Source organism: Megalobrama amblycephala, linkage group LG19 (genome assembly GCF_018812025.1).
Source record: "Megalobrama amblycephala isolate DHTTF-2021 linkage group LG19, ASM1881202v1, whole genome shotgun sequence".
NCBI classification, from domain to species: Eukaryota; Metazoa; Chordata; class Actinopteri; order Cypriniformes; family Xenocyprididae; genus Megalobrama; species Megalobrama amblycephala.
Window position 1 is genome coordinate 1,505,944 of NC_063062.1, and position 23,956 is coordinate 1,529,899.

The window sequence follows — 23,956 nt, forward strand, 5'->3', positions numbered from 1 at the left end:
CAAATAGCTCCGCGCGATGAGTCAGTTAATATATATGTGTGTGTATTGGCACGATTGTTCAATTAATTAGCCAATTTCGTTCATCATTATAAGTAGTAATAGGCTGAATTGAAAATAGGTAGCCTAATTCTAATACACGCAATGACTATTCATCATTACATTTTTATATTTATGTAGCCTACACAATAATATTCTTTTACACTGTAATCCTTTTGTTTTTAATATTTGGCATGTTTGTGTGATGCGCATCCCTGTGTGTAATAAGCAAAGTCAACGCGCACTGTGGACGCGCCCAGAGGCGCAGTTTCTACCAACGCGCTCTAACAAAAAAATATTGCGCCACTGACTTTAGACCAGGTTTGAGTTGGTCTATGGCGCAGTCTATTTTCAGCTCCTTAAAATAGCAATGCACCGGCAATGCGCCTGAACACGCCTCTTTTTTTAGACCAGCACGCCCATGGGCGCACTAACTGGTGCAAATGCATTTACTAATTTAAGGACGTGGCGCTGAACGGGAAAACGCAAACGGCGCCGGACGCAAACTAGCAAACACACTTGCGCTGCGCCTTGTCGCATTGCGCCAGGTGTATTATAGGGCCCTTTGCTTCTTACACACACACAGGCGTGCAGCAGCACACAAACATGCCAAATATTAAAAATTACATTACAATGTAAAAGATTATTGTGTACATAAAGATAAAAATGCTTTGGTGGAATCCGGCTTTTCCCGTAGATGGTCTGCTCACGCTTTAACCTCGTGCACGAGCAGATCCGTTTCCTCGTTAGAGAAGCATTCAGTTTTTCCTTGCAGATTCCATCATGTAAATAGCAAATCCGACACAACTGGCTTTCAAAGGGAATGGGAGACGAGACTCTGATTGGTTTATTGCACGTTACGCCCAAAACACACCCATGACTTATTAATAGAATAGGGACAACACTGTTGGACCATGCTCCTGGACCATGCACACCGACCAATCTTTCCCATCGTTAAACTAGCAAAAGTGGATTCAGACAAGTGCACATGTGCCATGTGATTCAGACGAGAGACCTGTGCAGGACGGATTTTTCAGTCCCGCTTCCGCAAATTGTTTTTTTATCTTGCTCCTGCCCGCATAAAAGTAGCCTATATAAATCACATATAACATCCCAGTATAATCACTCCCAATAAAACATTTTTTATTAAAACACAAACCACAGTTAGTTTTAACAGAAAAACAAGCTGCTGTGTGCATGGTTTGGTAACGAGGAAACGGATCTGCTCGTGCACGAGGTTAAAGCGTGAGCAGACCATCTACGGGAAAAGCCGTAGCATTTTAATCTTTATGTACACAATAATCTTTTAAATTGTAATGTAATTTTTAATATTTGGCATGTTTGTGTTCTGCTGCACACCCATGTGTGTGTGTAATAAGCAAAGTGTATGTGTTGTGCACCCGCATGTAGGCGCATATTACTGACGCTCTCTTTAAATAACAAAACAAATACTGTCGTTTTCAGCTGTCTCAAAATAGCAATACGCCAACAATGCACCTGAACACACCTCGTTTTCAGAGCAAACACGTGTTAGAAATAGAATCTCGCATATGCTTGCGACTTTAAATCATTTTTATTTTATATTATTTGTTCTTGTTGCTTTTGTGCAATATATGGATAACAATTTATTAGTTTTTAGATATTTTATGTTTAGATATTTTGATTTTGCCACGTTACGTTGGGTCCCGCGGATCTTTACTTTAGACCATGCACTTAGATTGTTAAAATAGCGGCCGTTATGTTGGTTCTATATGATAATTTTGAGATTAAATGTGCAATTATTACAATATAAAAATATATTAAAAACTCTAATGTTAGGTGCGATTAATCACAATTAATTACAGAAAATTTTTCGATTCATTAGTTTTTTTAATTGATTGACATCAGTAGTTCAAACATTTGGCATGACATATTCGGTGTAATAAATAATTACACTGCAAAAAAGTGATGTACAAATATCTAAATGTTCTTACCAAGTACATGTCAAACAGTAGAGCGGTATGATGGTAGTATCGTCAAGGTCATGGGTTCAATTCCCAGGGAATGCATGAACTGAAAAATATATACCTTTAATGCAATGAAAGTCACTTTCAAATCTCTCTATTGATCTATTTGTTTAAGCATCAAGATCAGTCTGAGACCGGCTCAACCAATGGTGTGAGTTGAGGCGAGAATCGCTGTATCTGTTTTTAAAATTGCATTACATTGCCGTTTGCTCCTCACATCTGCACACAGCAGCTGCCGCCTTCGCTTCACATTACCTGCTGCTCGTTCTTCTATTAATGAATTAATCTGATTGCAGGAATGAAGATGTAAACAGTGTGTAGTGTGTGTGTATATAGAGCCCGGAGCCATTACTGACTGCGCAGCAACAGATATCTGCAGGACTGTAAATGGCTTTGCTTCATTCTGCTGCATGCGTCTATTATTAGAACAGACACGAGGAGCACAGAACTGGCTTTGTAGTTATTTTGTGAGGACGGGAATCCAGTAACTCTTAATGGACTGGCTTTATAGGGAGGTTTGTGTTGGTCTTTGGGTCAGTGTTGTGTGTTTTTTATGCTTTATTACAGACTATAATCTCGCTCTGATGGAAAGGGAGTATTCCTTGTGCCGTGAATATGTCTATGAACCATGTCTAATCTGGCCTCATGAACAATTCACAGTATAAAGGCACTCTTCTGAGTATAAATAGCGCACGAGTTACTGTGACATCCGTGGCCGACAGCCGTGTTATTGAAGGTGTGTGTGTTTTTAAAGGGATAGTGAAGATTCTGCCATTGTTTTCTCACCCTCATGACATATAAGAGGTTTAGGACTTCTTTTGATTGCAATGATTGTGATTTTTGGTACAAGAAAGAGCAGTATGAACTAATGTCTCCTTTTACGAGGGCAAGTAAACGATGACTGAATACTCATTTTTTGGCTGAACTTTAAGTTGTGAGTGTTAATTACAGCATTAATCCTATTTAAGGCAGATATGCTCATATCTTTGGCTTATGGGTAGCTGATGTGGTGTGACTTTATCTAAAACCATTTTAACTGCATTTTGATGATTCTTCTTGTAATTACTACACATGCAGCATTTCTGACCTCATATTAATTGAAATATTTGTACTTTTAATTCATTTGTCACACTGCAGAACCAATTGAAATGAGCTAGTGAAGATTGTTAAAAATGGAGGAAACTTCAAAGAAGTTGTACATGTATATTATTCATAATAATATTGTTGATTAATGCAAAATCACACAAGATATGAACGTTGTTTTCTGATCAAATACATCAAAATGAAGCGAGTTTATTCTTAAAACAAGACAAAAAGCTTCCAATAAATAAACTCAATTGAAAGGGGAAACAAGTGGAAAACATTGACAGGTATTTTTTTCTTATGATAATTTCCATTTCCAGTAAATGTATCTTGATTTAGGAACGTTTACATATTTGTACTGGAAAACAAGACAAAAAGACAGAAAATCAAGACAATTATGATTGTTAAATTAAATTTAAAGTACTTTCCTGGCATAATTGTCTTTTTCCATATAATATTGCAAGAAAGTAATAAATAAGTACAAAAAAAGAAAGAAATATACAATATTACGATAACAAATGAAAAACAAATAAGGTGCTAAAAATGAATAAAATAACATATAGATATAATTACTATATCTATGTACTTAATACTACTTATAATTAAGATAAGACATAATTACTGTCTCCATATCGAGAATTACTGTAACTGTATTGATTTTTGCATTATCTTTGCAATAAGGTTATGTGACTTATGTGATTTGTTCCACCTTGTGTTATAAATATAAATATCATGCTGATTAAAGCTCATGTGCGTATATACGGTCATCATTTGTAGGGATGCACCAATATGAAAAATTTGGCCGATACGATAACCGATAATTCTTTATATTTTAAAGCCGATAACCGATATATTGGCAGATAAATCTAAATCCACATTTTTAGATAATTTTTGAGAGCCTGATTACAAAAACAAAGCCATGTCCCAAACACACAATTATAAAAATGTTATATTATATCATTAGAATTTTATGTAGCCTGTAAAATGTGCTGCACATGTTGTACTTAACTGTATTTTCCTTTCTGAAGTAATTTCAATCATATTTCAAGCAATTCAAAACCATCATGGCAAACAGTGCACATCTGAAGTGTCTCAGCTGAAGGAAATAATCCATTATTTATCAGCTTTAATATATCGGCCAAATGTTGTTATCGGGCCGATAACGATAACATTAAAAATGAACATATATCCGCCGATACCGATAACAGATCATTCTTTAAATTTGAAAGCTGATGCCTGAAATAATCCATTTTTTGTCGGCTTTAATATATCAGATACATTTTCTTATTGGGCCGATAAGGATAACATTAAATATTAACATATATCGGTCGATATGATAACCGATAATTCTTTATATTTGAAAGCCGATACCTGAAATAATTCATTATTTATCAGCTTTAATATATCGTCCAAATGTTCTTATCAGGCCGATAACGATAACATTAAATATTAACACATATCAGTCGATATGATAACCGATAATTCTTTATATTTGAAAGTCGATAACTGAAATAATACATTATTTATTGGCTTTAATATTTTGGTCAAATGTTCTTATTGGGCCGATAATGATAATATTAAAGATGACTACATATCGGCCGATATGATAACCGATAATTCTTTATATTTGAAAGCCGATACCTGAAATAATTCATTATTTATCAGCTTTAATATATTGACCAAATGTTCTTATCAGGCCGATAACGATAACATTAAATATTAACACATATCAGTCGATATGATAACCGATAATTCTTTATATTTGAAAGTCGATAACTGAAATAATCCATTATTTATTGGCTTTAATATATTGGCCAAATGTTCTTATTGGGCCGATAATGATAATATTAAAGATGACTACATATCGGCCGATACCGATAATTCTCTATATTTGAAAGCCGATAACCAAAATAATCCATTATTTATCGGCTTTAATATATCGGCCAAATGTTCTTATCAGGCCGATAACGATAACATTAAATATTAACATATATTGTCTGATACTGATAATTCTTTATAATTGAAAGCAAATAACCAAAAATAATCCATTATTTATCAGCTTTAATATATTGACCAAAATTTCTTATCTGGCTGACAACGATAACATTAAAAATGAACATATATCGGCCGATACCAATATGGTGGCCGATATACAGTGCATCCCTAATCTTTTGAAATCAGATGACATGTTGGGCCATGTATAAAAAACGGGCATATGTTGTTCTTTGCGATGGCAGCGCATTAACTGAACGCTGGTTGAGATTTACCAAGAATTCATGCAACACCTGCGAGAGCCGTTAAGAGTTTCTGAAAAAATGACTCATTCTCACCACCTGTGTTCAATAGTCCATGTGCAATTTACAGGTGACGAAAAAAGATGAAGATATCACAGAAATAGATGCGATATGCACTGCATCGTGACTCTAAAATCATGATATAAACATCACTGATGATTGTTTAATATGGTAGGCAGACACTTGTGACCCGTTCCACCTACTCAACACTCGAGTGTGTGTGTGGAAATGTGGCCTTGTGTTTTTAGGTCCACATGGTGTTTTATTGTCCTCCAGGGAGCCGTATTTCCCACCGGAGAGGTGAAATACTCAAGTGATCCTGTTAACACACTAAAGCTGCCAAATCCCACCGTTAAACGCCTTTTTAAGTTGGCGCGAGATGCCGTTAATAAAAGCATTTATTGCAGTGAGCGATTATCAATATGCAATGACTTCCGTGTGAAATGCATGTTAGAGGCATTGCAGTACTGAGCGTCTCTTTGACCTCTGAGAGTGTGATGAAATTGAATCATGATTGCATGATGTTTTTGAGTTTATCCCGAGACGTATGAACATGCATCAGGAGCATAAGCTAATTTCCCTGATAGGTGCTGACTGAAAGCCTCAGTGAATGCATGTTATTATGCACCGCTGTACGCACCATCCAGATGTTTCTGTTCCCGCGGAGGCTTGCGGAGAATCGCGCTCCAGTAGAGGAGGTGTGAAAGCCCAATCTGTTCGTTAGGGTGGCTGAAAACTACAGACACGGATGTCTTTATTCTGAGAGAATATAATTATGGTTCACGTGATCGTGCCTCAGGCAGGGAATTCAACTAAGTGAAAATTGTGTCTTTTCATAGCTCGCTCCACACATACGGCTTCCTTCAGAGTCTCTCTGCTGTTTCTGAGCAGGTGCTCAGCTGAACGCTCATTGAAATCAAGGTAATATTGCTCTTTAGAATAACGTGCATTGAAGAGGACCTGGTATGCTTTTTGACATCTTCATCTTTCTTTAGTGTGTAATGTTGCTTTTTGATCATGAAAAATATCTGGAAGTTCCAGTTCTTCTCTATATCAGTGTCAGTGTTTCTGAAACGCCTCCATTGAGTTTTCTTCACAATATTCCTCATTTAAATAATTAATGCACAGAATAAAGGGGCGGGGCCTGCTTGAGTTGAAACTGGCGGTTATGGTAAAGGTCGGGACACATTTTTAATAGGCGCTTTTACTTTTATCTTTGAAAGCGAATCTTCTGCCATCGTCTCGTCAGTCAGCTCCTCACTCCTGCTGCTGATCTGTGCTGCGACTCAAACACATTTCCCAAACACCAATCACAACACACTGCTCCAGCCGACCAATCAGAGCACATTGTGCTTTTCAGAAGGAGGAGCTTCATAGAGACAGGAACTAAACAGAGCGTTACTGACAGACTGGGAAGAGAGGAGCTGCAACAATGGAGAATACGAGGAGAATAATCAACATTCAATCTAGTAGAGCACAAAAACAGCATCACGACTTTTGGCCTCTTTAAGAGTCCAGTTTGATTTCATGTTGACCTTACATTTCTAGGTCCATGAATGTTTAAGGCTGAAAAGAAGCTCAATTATGTCTGCACATCTTTTAGTAGTGTCATTTTCCTGAACAGAGACAGATGAACACACTGAGCTTGATCCATCTTTTATTTGTGTAAGAATGATGATTAAAAGACAGCTTAGGCGTCCTCTGAGCGCCGGTTCATTTGTCAGACTGAGATTATATGACAAAATCACCTCAGTCTTCTTGAATGACCTGCCAAAATATTTCCTTTGTCAGTTTTTTGATTGTAAAATGTGAAATTACTTTCCAAATATCCTTTTAGATAGAGATAGAGATTGATAATAGGGCTGTGTGATGAAGCTATTTTATAATATGTATATGGATATTTATATTTTTAGTTTACGGTTTATAATGTTAATCAAGTTAAAAATTTAGTTTTCCACACTGTTGCTTAATTTTATATTATTATATTCTTTACTGTTCAAAAATGTGGGGTCGGTAAGATTTTTTAAATTAAAAGAAATCTGCTCACCAAGGCTACATTTATTTGATAAAAAATACAGTAAAAATAGTGAAATATTATTACAATTTAAAACCGCTGTTTTATATGTGAATATATAGTAAAATATAATTTATTCCTGTGATCAAAGCTGAATTTATTTGATTAAAAGTACAGTAAAAATTATAAAATATTATTATAATTTAAAACAGCTGTTTTCTATATGAATATATAGTAAAATATAATTTATTCCTGTGATCAAAGCTGAATTTATTTGATTAAAAGTACAGTAAAAATTATAAAATATTATTATAATTTAAAACAGCTGTTTTCTATGTGAATATATAGTAAAATATAATTTATTCCTGTGATCAAAGCTGAATTTATTTTATTAAAAATACAGTAAAAATTATAAAATATTATTATAATTTAAAACAGCTGTTTTCTATGTGAATATATAGTAAAATATAATTTATTCCTGTGATCAAAGCTGAATTTATTTGATTAAAAGTACAGTAAAAATTATAAAATTTTATTATAATTTAAAACAGCTGTTTTCTATGTGAATATATAGTAAAAAATAATTTATTCTTATGATCAAAGCTGAATTTATTTGATTAAAAGTACAGTAAAAATTATAAAATATTATTATAATTTAAAACAGCTGTTTTCTATGTGAATACATAGTAAAATATAATTTATTCCTGTGATCAAAGCTGAATTTATTTGATTAAAAGTACAGTAAAAATTATAAAATATTATTATAATTTAAAACGTCTCGGTTACGTATGTAACCCTCGTTCCCTGAAGGAGGGAACGGAGACGTACGTCAGTAGTGACCGACGAATTGGGATATCGCTTAGAGAGCCCTATCATCTTCGTGTAAACTAAAACAAGCCAATGGAATTGGCGTGCGATATTTGCATAATGCGCACCGCCCCCGACAGGTGTATATAAATAGGAAGCGGATGCAATCGCACTCTGTTTTTCGCTGAGGAGACAACTGGTGTCCGCACTACAGCGAGGGTACAGAAACTGTGGCGACGGGACGTACGTCTCCGTTCCCTCCTTCAGGGAACGAGGGTTACATACGTAACCGAGACGTTCCCTTTCAGTCGGTCACGTTCGACGTACGTCAGTAGTGACCGACGAATTGGGATCCCAACTAAAACGCCACAGTTACGAAACCCCTTCCAGTGCCCAGCGCAAGCTCAGCCGCCCATAGCACCGGCTGACGGTGAAGGGGGCGAGCTTACACCGAGAGAGTCTACTGCTGTCTAACCACTACCCACTAAGTAAACTAGACACACTGGGGAAGCGAACCCGAAGGGACGCTGCGGAGACCACTACCTACCCAATGGGGGAGGAGTTTACGTGGGAATACACATATGGACTGGCCCGGGGGGCAGTACGCATATGGAGTCCCTGGGATGGCTCCACCTGGTTAGGGGGAGACTCATCTGACAGGTGACAGCAGAGCTGGCTCTGCTAAGGGAAAGACACGGACTCAGCCCGTAGGGAGTTTTAAACCGTGGAAAATATACATATGGGACCGCTCACGTAGAGGGGTCACGACATATGGGCCCCAGCCAACAGACAGCGTCAGCGACGGATGTAGGCCTGGCATCAGACACTCCGCAATGTCCGAGCCGAAGGGGGAGGCGGAGGAGCTCGACAGGGTTCGCCAAGCGGGGAACACGACTGGAGAGAAGTATGCACGTATCCGGCCAGTGGCGGGAATGGCATTGCAAGCCGACACTTAGAGTGGGTACAGCACGTCTACCGACTAGTGGATGCGAGTACACGTGAAGATACCGGCTCTACACGTAGGCTATAAAACCTAGCGAACGTGTTGGGTGTCGCCCAGCCCGCAGCTCTACAAATATCTGTCAGCGAGGCGCCATGAGCCAGCGCCCAGGAAGAGGCCACCCCTCTGGTGGAGTGGGCTCTCAACCCGAGCGGGCAAGGCACGCCCTGGGATTCATACGCCAAGGCGATGGCATCCACTATCCAGTGGGCCATCCTCTGCTTGGAGACAGCCTTTCCCTTCTGCTGGCCTCCGTAACAGATGAAGAGCTGATCTGAGGTCCTGAAGCTTCGCGTTCTATCCACGTAAACGCGCAGAGCGCGGACGGGACAGAGCAAAGCTAGGGCTGGGTCTGCCTCCTCCGAGGGCAGCGCTTGCAGGTTCACTACCTGATCTCTGAAGGGAGTGGTAGGAACCTTGGGCACGTATCCAGGCCGAGGTCTCAGAATAACGTGAGAATCACCGGGCCCGAATTCTAGGCACGTTTCGTCGACCGAAAATGCATGCAGATCCCCTACCCTCTTCAGGGAAGCCAATGCAACCAGAAGAACCGTCTTAAGAGACATTAGTTTCAGATCGACTGATTGCAAAGGCTCAAAGGGATGACCCCGGAGAGCTGTGAGAACCAGGGTCAAATCCCAAGAGGGTACGGAGGAAGGGCGAGGAGGATTTAATCTCCTCGCTCCCCTCAGGAATCTGACGATCAGATCGTGTTTCCCCAGGGACTTACCCTCAACTGCGTGGTGATGTGCGGCGATAGCGGCAACATACACCTTAAGGGTGGAGGGAGACAGCCTTCGCTCCAACCCTTCTTGCAGGAAGGAAAGCACGGATCCGACCGAACATGATCGGGGGTCCTCTCGGCGAGAGGCGCACCATTCGACGAACAGGTTCCACTTCAACGCATAGAGACTCCTAGTGGAAGGAGCTCTAGCGGAAGTGATGGTGTCTACGACCGCTTGCGGGAGATCACTCAGAACCTCCGCATCCCGTCCAGGGACCACACGTGGAGGTTCCATAGATCGGGACGCGGGTGCCACAGGGTGCCCCGTCTCTGAGTCAGGAGGTCCTTCCTCAGAGGAATCGGCCAGGGAGGGGCTGTCGCGAGGAGAATGAGGTCTGAGAACCAGGTCCGAGTGGGCCAATACGGAGCCACTAACAGAACCTGCTCCCCGTCCTCCCTGACCTTGCACAGGAGCTGTGCGAGAAGGCTCACTGGGGGAAACGCATATTTGCGCAGACCCGGGGGCCAGCTGTGTGCCAGGGCATCCGTGCCGAGCGTGCCGCCGGTCAGGGAATAAAACCACTGGCAGTGGGCAGTTTCCGGGGAGGCAAACAGGTCTACCTGGGCCTCGCCGAAACGCTGCCAAATCAGCTGGACCGCCTGGGGGTGGAGCCGCCACTCGCCCGCAAGTGGAGGCTGCCGTGACAGCGCATCGGCTGCACGGTTGAGCACACCTGGGACATGAGTGGCCCGAAGGGACCTCAGATACTTCTGACTCCACAACAAGAGATGGCGGGCGAGTTGCGACATGCGACGGGAGCGTAGACCACCCTGATGGTTGATGTACGCAACGGCCGCAGTGCTGTCTGAGCGGACTAGAACGTGCTTGCCTGACAACAGCTTCTTGAAGCGGGCCAGCGCAAGACGAACCGCTAGCAACTCGAGGCAATTGATATGCCAATGCAGCTGAGGCCCCGTCCAAAGACCTGCCACTGCATGCCCGTTGTACGTGGCCCCCCATCCCGTGGCAGAGGCATCTGTGGAGACCACAGCGTGCCTGGACACTTGTTCGAGGGGTACTCCGGCCCGCAGGAACGAAGGGTCCGACCACCGGACAAGGGTGCGACGGCAGCTCGGTGTCACGGAGACACGGAGCGTGCCGCACTGCCACGCCCATCTCGGGACCCGGCCGCGGAGCCAGTGTTGAAGCGGTCTCATATGAAGCAATCCGAGCGGCGTGACCGCGGCTGCAGATGCCATATGCCCCAGGAGCCTCTGAAAAACTTTCAGTGGAACCGCTGTCCTGCGCTTGAGCGAACTCAGGCAGTTCAACACCGACTGGACACGCGCCTCGGTGAGACGCGCAGTCCGTGCAACCGAGTCTAGCTCGAGACCGAGATAAGAGATCCTCTGCCCGGGGGCGAGTTTGCTCTTGTCCCAGTTGACCCGAAGACCCAACCGGCTGAGGTGAGCTAAAACCATGTCCCTGTGTTCGCACAACTGCTCTCGCGAGCTGGCCAGGATCAGCCAGTCGTCGAGATAGTTGAGAATACGAACGCCCTGTTCCTTGAGGGGAACAATGGCCGCCTCCGCAACCTTCGTAAAGACGCGGGGTGACAGGGCCAGCCCGAAGGGTAGGACCTTGTACTGATATGCCCGACCCTCGAACGCAAACCGGAGGAAGGGTCTGTGTCGAGGTAGAATCGAGACATGAAAGTACGCGTCCTTCAGGTCTATTGCTGCAAACCAATCCCGGGGACGGACGCATTCGAAAATGCGTTTCTGCGTGAGCATCTTGAACGGCATCTTGTGAAGATACCGGTTCAGGACGCGCAGATCCAGGATTGGCCGTAGCCCACCGCCCTTTTTTGGTACAATGAAGTAGGGGCTGTAAAACCCCGACTTCATATCGGCTGGAGGGACCGGCTCGATTGCATCCTTCGCCAGGAGGACAGCAATCTCCGCCCGGAGAACAGGGGCACTGTCCAACGACACCTGAGTGAAGTGGACACCCCTGAAGACCGGGGGACGCCGGGCGAACTGAATCGCATAGCCGAGTCTGATAGTGCGAATGAGCCAGCGGGACGGGCTGGGAAGCGTGCTCCACGCCTCCAGACTCCGAACCAGCGGGACCAAAGGCACCACAGACGCACCGGGGGTGGGGCAGCAAGGCAGAGAGGGACCCGACTCGGGCGGCTTGGAAGCGGCCGCGAGTGGGGTCGGACTCTGCGAGGCAGCAGTGTGCATGGGAGACGGCGCACGGGACGCGGTCTGCGCCATCACACTGCCGCCTGCTGGCGAATGGGGAGGGTGCTGCCAGCGGCGAGGCGGGGCCTGGCACACTGGCAGACACACCTTGTTGTGACCTGGAGCTTGAGGAAACTGCTCTTTTTGTGGCAAAGTGGGTACCGCTGGACTCCGGAGAGCCAGCGGCGGTAGATAGACAGACGCCACAAAATCCCCCCGGCCCTCCTCCGGGGGTGGGAGAGCAGATGGAATACTCTCCCGAAGGGCAGGAACCTTCCGCTCCAGGTCGCCCGTCTCAGGGCCGAGTTTTCCCCGACCGCTTGCCACCTGGCCTGGCAGAGACGGGCTGGGCACCACGTCCGCGACCGGCACCCTGCTGTTTGGCTGGTGTAGGCTGCTGCTTTGCCGACTTAGCAGGGGCGGAGGAGGACGCAGGCGGGCGCCCTCGGCGACGAGCGGGCTGAGGCTGAGCCACGGGCGGCTGGGTGGAGGCAGCAGCGGACCGCCGTGGCATGACATGTCTGATAGCCTCAGCCTGCTTCTGTGCAGCGGAGAACTGTTGGGCACAGCTCTCCACCGCGTCGCCGAAAAGGCCGACCGGAGACACGGGGGAATCCAGGAACCGATGTTTGTCGGTCTCCCTCATGTCTGCCAAGGTCAGCCAGAGGTGGCGTTGCTGGACTACCAGTGTAGACATCGCCTGGCCAACAGAACGCGCTGTCACCTTCGTTGCCCGGAGGGCAAGGTCAGTGGCAGCGCGCAGCTCCCCAAGCAGCTGTTGGTCAGGACCTTCCTGGGGCATCTGCGACAGCGCTTTTGCCTGATAGACCTGCAAAAGGGCCATCGCGTGCAGGGCAGAGGCAGCCTGCCCACAGGCACTGTAAGCTTTCTCAGTCAGACCGGCTGAGAAATCACAGGCCTGGGACGGGAGACGCGGCTCACCGCGCCCGCCAGCGGCCGTTGGACACAACTGCATCGCAACAGACCGCTCGACTGGCGGGAGCTTCGCGTACCCCCTGGCTTCCCCGCCGTCCAGGGAGGTGAAGGCGGACGAGGGACCAGGCCCTGTACGAGCCCCATACGGAGCTTGCCAAGACCTGGTCACCTCATCGTGTACTTCCGGGAAGAAAGGCATTGGGGCGGGACGCTGGATTTGACCAGCGCGACCCCCCCCCAAGTACCAATCGTCCAACCGAGATGGGCCGGGACAGGGTGGAGGGTTCCACCCAAGCCCGACGCACAAGGCGGCCCGGGAGAGCACAGCCGCGAGCTCGGGATCCGATTCGGGCAACACTACCGTCCCGGGCGGCAGCGCGTCCGGATCTTCCCCGAGGACTCAGGCTCACCTTCCGACGCAGCGGTCGACATCCGATCCGCCGCCAGCACACCAAAGGTAACGGCTGGACAGTCCGTAGAGGGCCCAGCGGAAACCAACGGTGGCACGATGGGTTGCGGTGCTGATGAGGCGGCAGGGGCCCGAGGAGCGTTTCCGCTCGGCGGGAAAGCCCTGACCGGAATCCTCAGGTCGCCCTCTCTATACAGCGCCGTACCGTCATTCCGGTTCCGGGGGCCGGAAAAAACGGTCGTACGCGGCATAGGAGAGGGGACCCCCGCTTCCTGAGACTTCAGGAAGGAGAGCCTCGACCTCAGCACCGCGATGGTCATGTTCCCGCAATGGGAACATGAACCATCCACAAAAGCTGCTTCAGCGTGCAGAATGCCCAAACACGAGATGCAACGATTGTGCCCATCAGCAGGGACCAGGGAACGACCGCATCCATTAACGCACAGACGAAATGACATACTGTCAGGGTTCGTCTGTAAAGCTCTTTTAGAAGGGGAAGTCAACTCACTCGTGCTGAAGCACCCAGGGAGCGACGCGATGTGTCAGGTACACCACTCCCTGACACACCGAGGAACCGGCCCAAATCGCTCACACACACACTCTTTGTGTTGCTGTGAAAACAGCAGTTTTAGAGCTTATAGCTCAGCTCCTCGGACACTCGCGACCTCGCTGAACGTGCCCTCTTCACCAGCACTAAAAGCTCGCTGTGATCCTCTTCTGTTTTTTGTTTTAGAATAAATAACAAACGAAGAAAAGAGTCTTCTAAATAGGACACCAGAGAATGGCTCCGAAGCGAAAGACAGAGTGCGATTGCATCCGCTTCCTATTTATATACACCTGTCGGGGGCGGTGCGCATTATGCAAATATCGCACGCCAATTCCATTGGCTTGTTTTAGTTTACACGAAGATGATAGGGCTCTCTAAGCGATATCCCAATTCGTCGGTCACTACTGACGTACGTCGAACGTGACCGACTGAAAGGGAACAGCTGTTTTCTGTGTGAATATATATAAAAATATAATTTATATCTTTGATCAAAGCTGAATTTACAGCATCATTACTCCAGTCTTCAGTGTCACACAATCCTTCAGAAATCATTCTAATATGATGATTTGCTGCTCAAGAAACATTCATGATCATTATCAATGTTGAAAACTTAATATTTTTTTGGAAACTGGGATGCTTTTAGTTTTTCAGGATTCTTTTTTGATGAAACGAACAGCATTTATTTGAAATAGAATCTTTTGTAACATTATTAATGTCTTTACTGTCACTTCTGATGACTAAGTTATTTTCTTTGAGGAAAAAAATTACAAATGGTAGTGTAGATTATGTTATATCATGGATATTAGATAAATCGCTCCGCCCGAACACATTTTGACACGTTTTATTGATGTTTTGGTTGCTGAGTTCCAGCTCTGTCCTGTAGATCTGCGGCGCGTCTGTAAATGAGACCCATCGTGCGCTCGCGGCGCTCTGGGATGATTGAGTCTCATCTTCAGCAGTCGCTGGTTCTTGGAGTCGAGCCTAGCCCAGCGTCACGGCGCATTCATCACGCACCAAGGTTAAACCGAACTGCAGTTTAGAAACCATGAGCACCGTTATCATGCCAATGTGATATTTCATATTTGTGCCCAGAGGAAAGAACGATCACAAATGAGATCCGGAGTTGATTCTCCTAGACGGAAACACTCCTGCTTCTCAGACGTTTCTCCTGAGAAAAAGACCCTAGTGAGATCTACTAGAACAACTGGGTTTGACTTCTACAATTAAGTTTACTAGTAAAAATATCTGCCAAATGGGTCATAAAAATAAACTTAATTCAAAGGGAAAACAAGTCTTGTTTTTCTGACCCCATTGGCAAATGTTTGTTCTTGTTTTAAGCATAAAGTCGCTTAATTTGAATACATTTTCTTATGCTCAAGTAAATGCATCTTGATTTAAGAATGTTTATACTGAATGTGTATTGGAAAGCCAAGACGAAAATCATTTTTCCACACAACTGTGATAAGCAGCCTCCCATGTTACCATGATATTTTGTGTGTAATGGTGATTAGTTTTCAGATTCAGCTGAGAGGAAGCCGAATCTCCTCCAGACTGCGTGTGACTAAGGTTACATGTTTGCAGCTCACGCCACCTGTGCATTAGTCAGCTCTGACATCTCACGGATACATGTGACAATCTGATACGATAAACAGGGACGATGTAAAACCATCAGGGGTCGAGCGTAATCGAGTCGTGAGTAGATCTGATGTGCGATGCAGGCGTATTTCTTTTCTCCGCGCCCGTGAAATTCACCTTTCCGTCAGCTCAGACTCTCTTACTGTGAGCTGTAATGCTGTAAACTCTGGCAAACCTTCATGAATCATTTCATTTACAGGCTCGGTAATCCGTTACGATAATAACTTCATCTCGAAGGGCATCATCTCTTCGCATCTCACTGTTTCCCAGGATAAATAGAGATGCTGGTGTTATTGCCATCTGGAGCTTTGCAAAATACCTTTTCTTAAGCGCCCAGAGGCTCACTGCAAAAACAATCTGTGATTTTTGTCTTGTTTTCTAGTAAAGAAATATCTAAACATCCTTAAAACAAGATTCATTTATTAGAGAAGCAAAAATGTGTACAATAATAAGACTTGCTTTCAGAGAATCGGTTTATTTTTCCTTCTTGTTTTAACGTTTATGCAATTGAAGTCAAATTCAATTGAAATTCAAAAGATATATTCTCTAAAAGCAAGAAAGTATGCAATTATTTCACACAATTATTTGTTGATTCTTAAGTAAATTCTTGTTTTTAAGGGGTTTTTACTGGAAAATATATTGGTAGACAAAAATGGTGGCTATTTTTTTTGTGGAAATGCATAGATTTCTTTTTTCAGGATAAAATTTCAATAGGCAAAACTCATAAATGAAAAATGTGTAGAATAACAAGACTTGCTTATCTTGAATTCGGTTTATTTTTCCTTCCTCGTTGACAAAATGCTTTCTTGTTTTAACGTTTATGCAATTGAAGTCATATTCAAATGAAATTCAAAAGATATATTCTCTAAAAGCAAGAAAGTAAGCAATTTTTTCACACAATTGTTTGTTGATTCTTAAGTAAATTCTTGTTTTTAAGGGTTTTTTACTGGAAAATATATTGGTAGACAAAAATGGCTATTTTTTTTGTGTGGAAATGCATAGATTTCTTTTTTCAGGATAAAATTTCAATAGGCAAAACTCATAAATGAAAAATGTGTAGAATAACAAGACTTGCTTTCAGAGAATATATCTTGAATTGGTTTATTTTTCCTTCCTCGTTGACCAAATGCTTTCTTGTTTTAATGTTTATGCAATGAGGTTAGAAAAAAATACGTAAAAGTCAAATTCAAATGAAATTCAAAAGATATATTCTCTAAAAACAAAAAAGCAAGCAATTATTTCACACAATGTTGCTTCTTAAGTAAATTCTTGTTAGTAAGGGGTTTTTTTTTGGTAAAATATTTTGGTAAAGTCAAAAATCGTGGCAAAAAAAAAAGTCTTTTTTCAGGATAAAATTTAAATTGGCAACTTGTTAATGAAAAATGATCTTAAAATATTAATTCAATGTGTTTTGCCCCATTATGCTATTTTAAAGGCTCCTAATTTTGTTTTGCCGTCTCCTATAATAGATTCAATTACATCCAAGGTCAAAAAACACTTTAATTTTCTCAAAATATCCATTGCAGAATCACTTCATTTATCAAAGAGTCTGAAAACGGTTTGTTCGAAGATTCAGTCTCTCTAAACCACGCCTTCCCTGCTCTGATTGGTCAGATGGCCCAGTGTGTTGTGATTGGTCGACCGCTTATAGTGCGTGTCAGAAACTAAACAATCATTAGCATATCTAAATTTCAGCTCTTTCACTTGATGCACAGTGATATGAACAATGGCGTCGGTTTTCCTTGTCAATTCCACCAAACTCTTCCAGTCTCAGATGCAACTGAGGGCGGGGCAATGTAGACGCTGTTTGCCGGCAGCCAATGAAAATCATAGGCTGGTCTCATGCAAATTTGTTACATTGTAACGTAGGTTTGTAACCAGGTGAGACTGGAATTACTAACGACTCATTTCAGCAGTTCAAAATCGATTCTTTCTTCTAGACTTTATTTGTTTAGCCGCACTTTGATCTTTAAAATTTTGCAGACCTTTTACATTCACAAACAGCTCTATTATGAAAGGTAATATCCGAAAAAGCATAATTAAGGATTTTACTGGAAAGCATATTGGTAAAGACAGAAATGCTGCCAATAAACTGTTATTATTAAACTCAAAAATGAAAAATGATCTTAAAGTAGATAAATATTACTATTTATCCATGCAATACTTTCAACCAAACAAAGAGACAGTGAAAAATGGCATTGAAGAAGTGCCAAAGAGAAACTCGCCGTTTCCTTAAGTATCTTCAGAAGGACAGTAAATTATCCTGCCAGTGTAAAGCATAACGCTGCGCCCTTACAGACCTTATATATGCCTTTGTGTGCAAATGTTTTTCTCTTCTCGACTTTCTGTTTAAGATATTGGTAAAATGGTTAGAGCATCACTTTAAGACATACATTCCTGGACACTGGAAAAAATTGTTTCCAATTGTATAACAGGACCTTATTTTAAAGTGTTACTCAGTGAATTACGGCGAGTAAAACATTGAATTAAACATTACATTTTTAAGTAGAGAAACATAGAAATAGTGTATATATAGAAATATGTGTAGATATAGAAAAGAAGCCTTCATGGAAACATGTATGAGAATGAGTTTTAAAGGGAAAATTCACTCAAAAATGAACATTTTGCCTGCATTTACTAATGTCCTTCCAAACCTGAATCTTCTGTTTTTGTGTGCCAAGTATAAATATTAGAGCTTGAGGGTGAGGTGAATTTTTATTTTCGGGTGAACTATCCCTTCTTTTGAGTCTTTCTGAGGTCGTATCATAATGTAATGTCAAATGAAGAGCGTCCAAGGGTCAATTAACCTGCTCTTTTATTCTGTCTTCTATTATATTCCAACTGTTTTCCACTCATTTCTGATTTATGCTTATTTCTTCTTGATTTGCATTTGGATCATTCTTCTTTTGTGTTTTCCAACTGATCCGACGCTTTGGTTTTCTCTCGCACATCCCTCTTCTTCTCCCTGTTTTCCTTCACACTTCCCCTCCATGGCTCCCTCTTCCTCTCCAGCTGGGTTTGTGAAGTCGCCAATGTCAGAGATAAAGCTCACTGGAGACGCCTTTGAGCTGTACTGCGACGTGGTCGGTAACCCCGTGCCGGAGATCCAGTGGTGGTATGCCGACATTAACAGGGCGGACTCCTTCAAGCAGCTGTGGGACGGCGCCCGCAAGCGGCGGGTGTCCATCAACACGGCCTACGGCGCCAACGGTGTGAGCGTGCTGGCCATCTCCCGCCTCACGCTGGAGGACGCCGGGATCTACGAGTGCCGGGCCAGCAACGACCCGCGTCGCAACGACCTGCGGCAAAACCCGGCCATCACCTGGATCCGAACGCAAGCCACCATATCCGTGTTGCAGAGTGAGTGGTCTATGTACTGTAGTAGCTAGATGCTGAAACACGCAGTAGTGTCGCACTACGTCCCTCGTGCAGAAACATCACAACTAGACTCGGGCTGGGCGGCATGATTATATATCCACCTTATTTTGCAACACGGAAGTAAGATGTTTTTTTGTGAATGTGCGAGACTTCGATTCATTAGCCTATATAGGTAAAAAACAAGTGCAGTAAATGATCAAACTGTTTGCCAAATACCAGTTTGTAATATCAAGACTGTTTTTGCCTCATACATTCAAGTTACAAATCTGGCTCTTACGTTAAAAATAAGGTGGATACCTGTGGTGAAATATCCAACGTTTTGCTAACAATTCTTAGTGGGAGTGATTTAGTTTTGGCACATTGTTCTGCATGTAGACACCATTAAAAGTGAACATTAATATCAAGGTTTTGCACCATTCAGAACTGAATTGACCATGCTTTTTAAAACCCGATTCAATTCCTGAATTTGAATTGAGGTAGCAAATTTGGACGTGGAATTGCATTTCGAATTAGAAATGAATTTTTGAAAGTTTAACAAACAGTTAAAAGTCTTGAGGCCTTATGGAACAAGGTGAAAGAACACTACATTTCCCAGAATGCATTGCTCATGTTGCATTTCTTTGAACTCCGATAGAGTGCATTGGTGCAAGCCCACTTTTTCAGCGGCGTTGGTTCCGGAAGCATATTTGTCCATTCATTTTTCCCATAAGGGTTTTTAAAAAGTCTTCATTAAAGCGTTATGAACGAGGTGAATCACAAAACTACAAACATTAATTTGAAGCAAAACAGTATTTATTTATTTATTTTTAAAAAACACAAAAGTACAAGGGAAAGCATAATCAAATTAAAAACGATGAAGAAATAAAAAACTACTAATTTACAAATGTTGATTCTATATATATTAAAACAATATATTTTAAGTTTATTGCAAAATATGCATATATATATATATATTCAAATATATTCAAAGTTTTTTGAGAATAGAGAGATTGACTTACGTCATTCATAGTATTTCATAGGAGTGGGCGGAGCTAAAGCCCAAAGTATACTTTGCCTGTGTCTCAATGTGCATACTATCCATCCTAAAAAGTGTCACATTAGTAATATTCAATACTATTTAGGGTGGATAGAGTAGATAGTATGCACATTGGGATTGTTTTTTAATGCATACGCGACCGTACTTGCACAGTCGAACACACAGCCTTGCAAAGTATACTTCATCTGACTTGTACGCATAAATAGGCGTTGACGCATGCGCAGTTTTGAGCAATCTCTCTCCACGAGTTACAACCCATGTAAACGTCTTTGTATTCTTTCATGCTACAGTTGCACAAATAAGTGTACTCATCAACCTCTTTGCACAATCTGTCGTCTATGTTGGCCTTCATCGTCTCTGTAGCTCGCATGTGTTCCCGTCTGTTCTGTTTATGCAGTTTTTCTTCGACTACCTTGTGAATTTACGCCCCCCTTAGGGCACGGTTGCCACTTTGAACATAAACTAATTACTGCAAAAAAATAAAATGTGCATGTGTGACCTGCGTGTACAAGTACAAAAAATCCGGCGGTGCATGTAGGGAAGTCGTAGGACATACAGCGTAAGCTTTCTGAAGGATACGAAAGCGCAGTTTTGGCGGAAGCACGTGCAAGGCGATCATTTGTGTTTATAAAGCATATACATTTACATTTTTTTTTTTGTTTCGCTAGATAAGACCCTTATTCATCGTCTGGTATCGTTTAAAGCCCTTTGAAGCTGCACTGAAACTGTAATTTTGACCTTCAACCATTTGGACTCCATTGAAGTCCACTATATGGAGAATAATCCTGGAATGTTTTCATCAAAAACCTTCATTTCTTTTCGACTGAAGAAAGAAAGACATGAACATCTTAGATGACATGGAGGAGAGTAAATTATCATTAAAATTTGATTTGAAAGTGAACTAATAAAAACGAGCGGTTTGCTTGTTTCGACTCTGATTGGTGGAATGTTCTGTAAAGCATCATGGGTAATGTAGTTTTTCACTTGGAATTCTACTGTTAAACACGATTAAGCTTAAATAATGCCGGCTGATGGCTTCAACGGAATCAAATACTATCGATCAACAATCTCGTAGATCACAGTCTCTAATGGTTTATAAGTTATAGTTAAAAATGCATTTCCAAATGGAGAAAATTAAGAGATTTTCTTCCGGACAAATTGTTCAAATTCTGCAACGCTTTGGCAGTTCCGTTCAAATTCACACTCTTCAACTTGAAAGCGAATCAGTTCTGAATTTTGCACAAGCCTGATGTATTTCAGCTATTTTATGACTTCAAACATTGTTCATTCACTCAGTTTCTGTTTCATGATATTGATGTATGTGTTTGTTATGAATGTAATCTGATCTTTCGGTTTGTGTTCATATAAAAAGAGGAAAGATTCAAATGATTTGAAGCACCTTTCATTTGAAAAAGTATTTAAATCACTGGATTATCCCAGAATAGACATTAGCGCATGATTATGTAATACATAAAGCATATTTGGAGTGAATTTGCAGCAGAAATAGTGTGATTGTGGTCATACCGTCCAGCCCTAATACAATCTAAAAAATAAAACAAAACCCAATATTTTGTTGATTTGAGTTCAGTTCTTATGTTTTGAATTGGGACAGTGTTGCATTGATTCCTTTTGTATTTTATGACCGTTTGACCTTGGTGTGTCCAAATGTCACCCTTTCCTTCAGGCAGACTTTGAGGATTCCCACTGAATTCAGTAGTCACTCAGTCCCTCTCCTCTCCTAATGCCCTTGAGCCTCTTGTTGTGGATGACCACAAACCCAGACAAATCCCTCGGTCTCTGTCTGCCTCTCCTCCTCCTCCTCCTCCTCACTCCTTCCTCCTCATGCCGTCCATCCTGGCTGTTTCTGTATTTCCTGTGTTGCTTCTTGTTTCTGGTGTCCTCTAACATTAGTTTATTTCATATGGATATGATTTAGTCTGTTTGTTTTCCAGTTGTTGTTTTTTTTGCATTGCGTGGGTTGTTTTATTTACTTCAAAGCCCGACATCGTGTGCCCTGTGCAGAGCGTAAAGCCTAACGGCGCTTTGAAGTCATGCCGTGTTTTATCTGTGTATTTTGTCCTTGGGAAAAGGGTGGATGGGATCAGGAAGAAGACACAAGGAAAAGCGGTCATTTCAGTTATACGGCAATTCCTTATCTTAATACCTAAAATAATGAAAGATGCAACCATCATAATCTTATCTCGATCTGTTATGAAACTGACCCTTGTGCCTTCTTTGCATTTACTGTTTGCCTGTGATTCAGTAATGACATTATATTCAGATCCCCAAACGTAAAGCCAAGTCTGATTAATTTGTGCATGTTTAACTGAAGATCAGGGTTAATGTCCATGTAAAAACATATTCTGTCATTACTGAGAGTCGGTGTTTTCATATTATATACATGTGATACGGCGTCATCACATGCATATAACAGGCTATACATGCTGAAACGTTGCGGATGAGAATGTATAGTTTGTCCAGAGGACAGTGTCCGGGTCTTGTCGAGCTTCATGGGATGCTTTAGTGTAGATCCTCATGTTAATATCTTCAACTTCTCTTCACAGTTTCTTCCTGGCTGAAAAATCGATGTCTTGTTGTTGGCTGAGGATTGTGAGCAGGAAATCAAATCCACTGATTGACCATTAAACTCTTTCCTCTTAGCAGGTGTCCTCCAGATGACCTTCATCCGGATCTCCAGGCGTGCCTCTTAGCAATCCAGGCAGATATTTTCTGCTGGTGTGTGTAGGCCGGGCGAATGCGTTGAGGTGAGGGTAGGTCGAGAGAGGGAGCACTAGCAGTGACGTTCCCCTCGGATAAACCAAACTGCAGGAGAAGGTGTGAGGAATGCTAATTGGCTCATCCGACGCCCCTCCCCCAGAGTGGGAATGATATCTAGAGGTTTACTGTACAAGCCAATCGCAGGGTGATTATTTTCCATCTGGGTGCTGAGGTTGCTACGGTAGAGCTGCTCGAAATGATTCACACACACACACCTGCTCAACTGAAGGAACACCGCACTCATCTGATTAAAGTCAGAGTTTGACCATAAAAACTAGTGATATTTTGTTATTTGAGCCTGTAGTCCCAGACAGAATCTGCCATATGACACGTTTCCACAGTTATTTACATCGTAAATCTTTTCATTTTTAAAAAATAGCATGTGGGTCAAAGACGTTTAGATGTTCGCATCAATAGAAATTTACAAAAGTGATTTTATACACATAGAAAGCAAATTGAATGCAAGTAAAACATCTATTTTTAAGGTTTCAAATACGTTTTGGGAGTATAAAATGTCAAAATGTGGGTGAAATAATGTTCCTTTGTCATTCAGTGTAACACTTATATTTATGTAAAATTACTTATTACGTATTAAAGTATATAAAAGAATAAGTGAGAATACTACGGAAGAGGATTAGGGCCAAGCAATAGTAAAAAAATAAAACCATCTCGAGATTAAAGTTGTTAAATTTCAAGAAAAAACTCGTTAAATATCGAGAAAAAAGTCGAAATAAAATGTTGAGAATAAACTCATTAAATTATGAGAATAAAGTCATTAAATTGCGAGAAAAAAGTCGTTAAATTATGAGAACAAATTCGTAATTTAATGACTTTATTCTCAACATTTTATCTCGATTTTTTTCTCGAAATTTAACGACATTTTTCTCATAATTTAACGAATTTGTTCTCGTAATTTAATGAGTTTTTTTTGTAATTTAATGACTTTATTCTAGACATTTTAACTCGAGTTTTTTCTCGAAATTTAACAACATTTTTCTCATAATTTAACGAATTTGTTCTCGTAAT

General features: G+C 42.1%; 2 protein-coding genes across 4 annotated transcripts in view; one reads left to right on the forward strand and one right to left on the reverse strand.

Annotated features, from left to right (window-relative positions):
• Nucleotides 1-23,956, reverse strand: part of LOC125253732 (meiotic recombination protein REC114) — a 72,711-nt gene that overhangs the window by 10,703 nt on the left and 38,052 nt on the right. The window lies entirely within an intron of this gene.
• nptnb (neuroplastin b) overlaps nucleotides 1-23,956 on the forward strand; it is a 58,642-nt gene that overhangs the window by 5,075 nt on the left and 29,611 nt on the right. For 2 of the 3 annotated variants that reach the window (XM_048167768.1, XM_048167767.1), the window contains exon 2: nucleotides 18,751-19,098. The exons of the other annotated variant lie outside the window; for it this stretch is intronic. In XM_048167768.1, coding sequence (XP_048023725.1) covers nucleotides 18,751-19,098 — 348 coding nt within the window. The remainder of the gene's footprint in view (nucleotides 1-18,750; nucleotides 19,099-23,956) is intronic. 3 annotated transcript variants of the gene reach the window in all.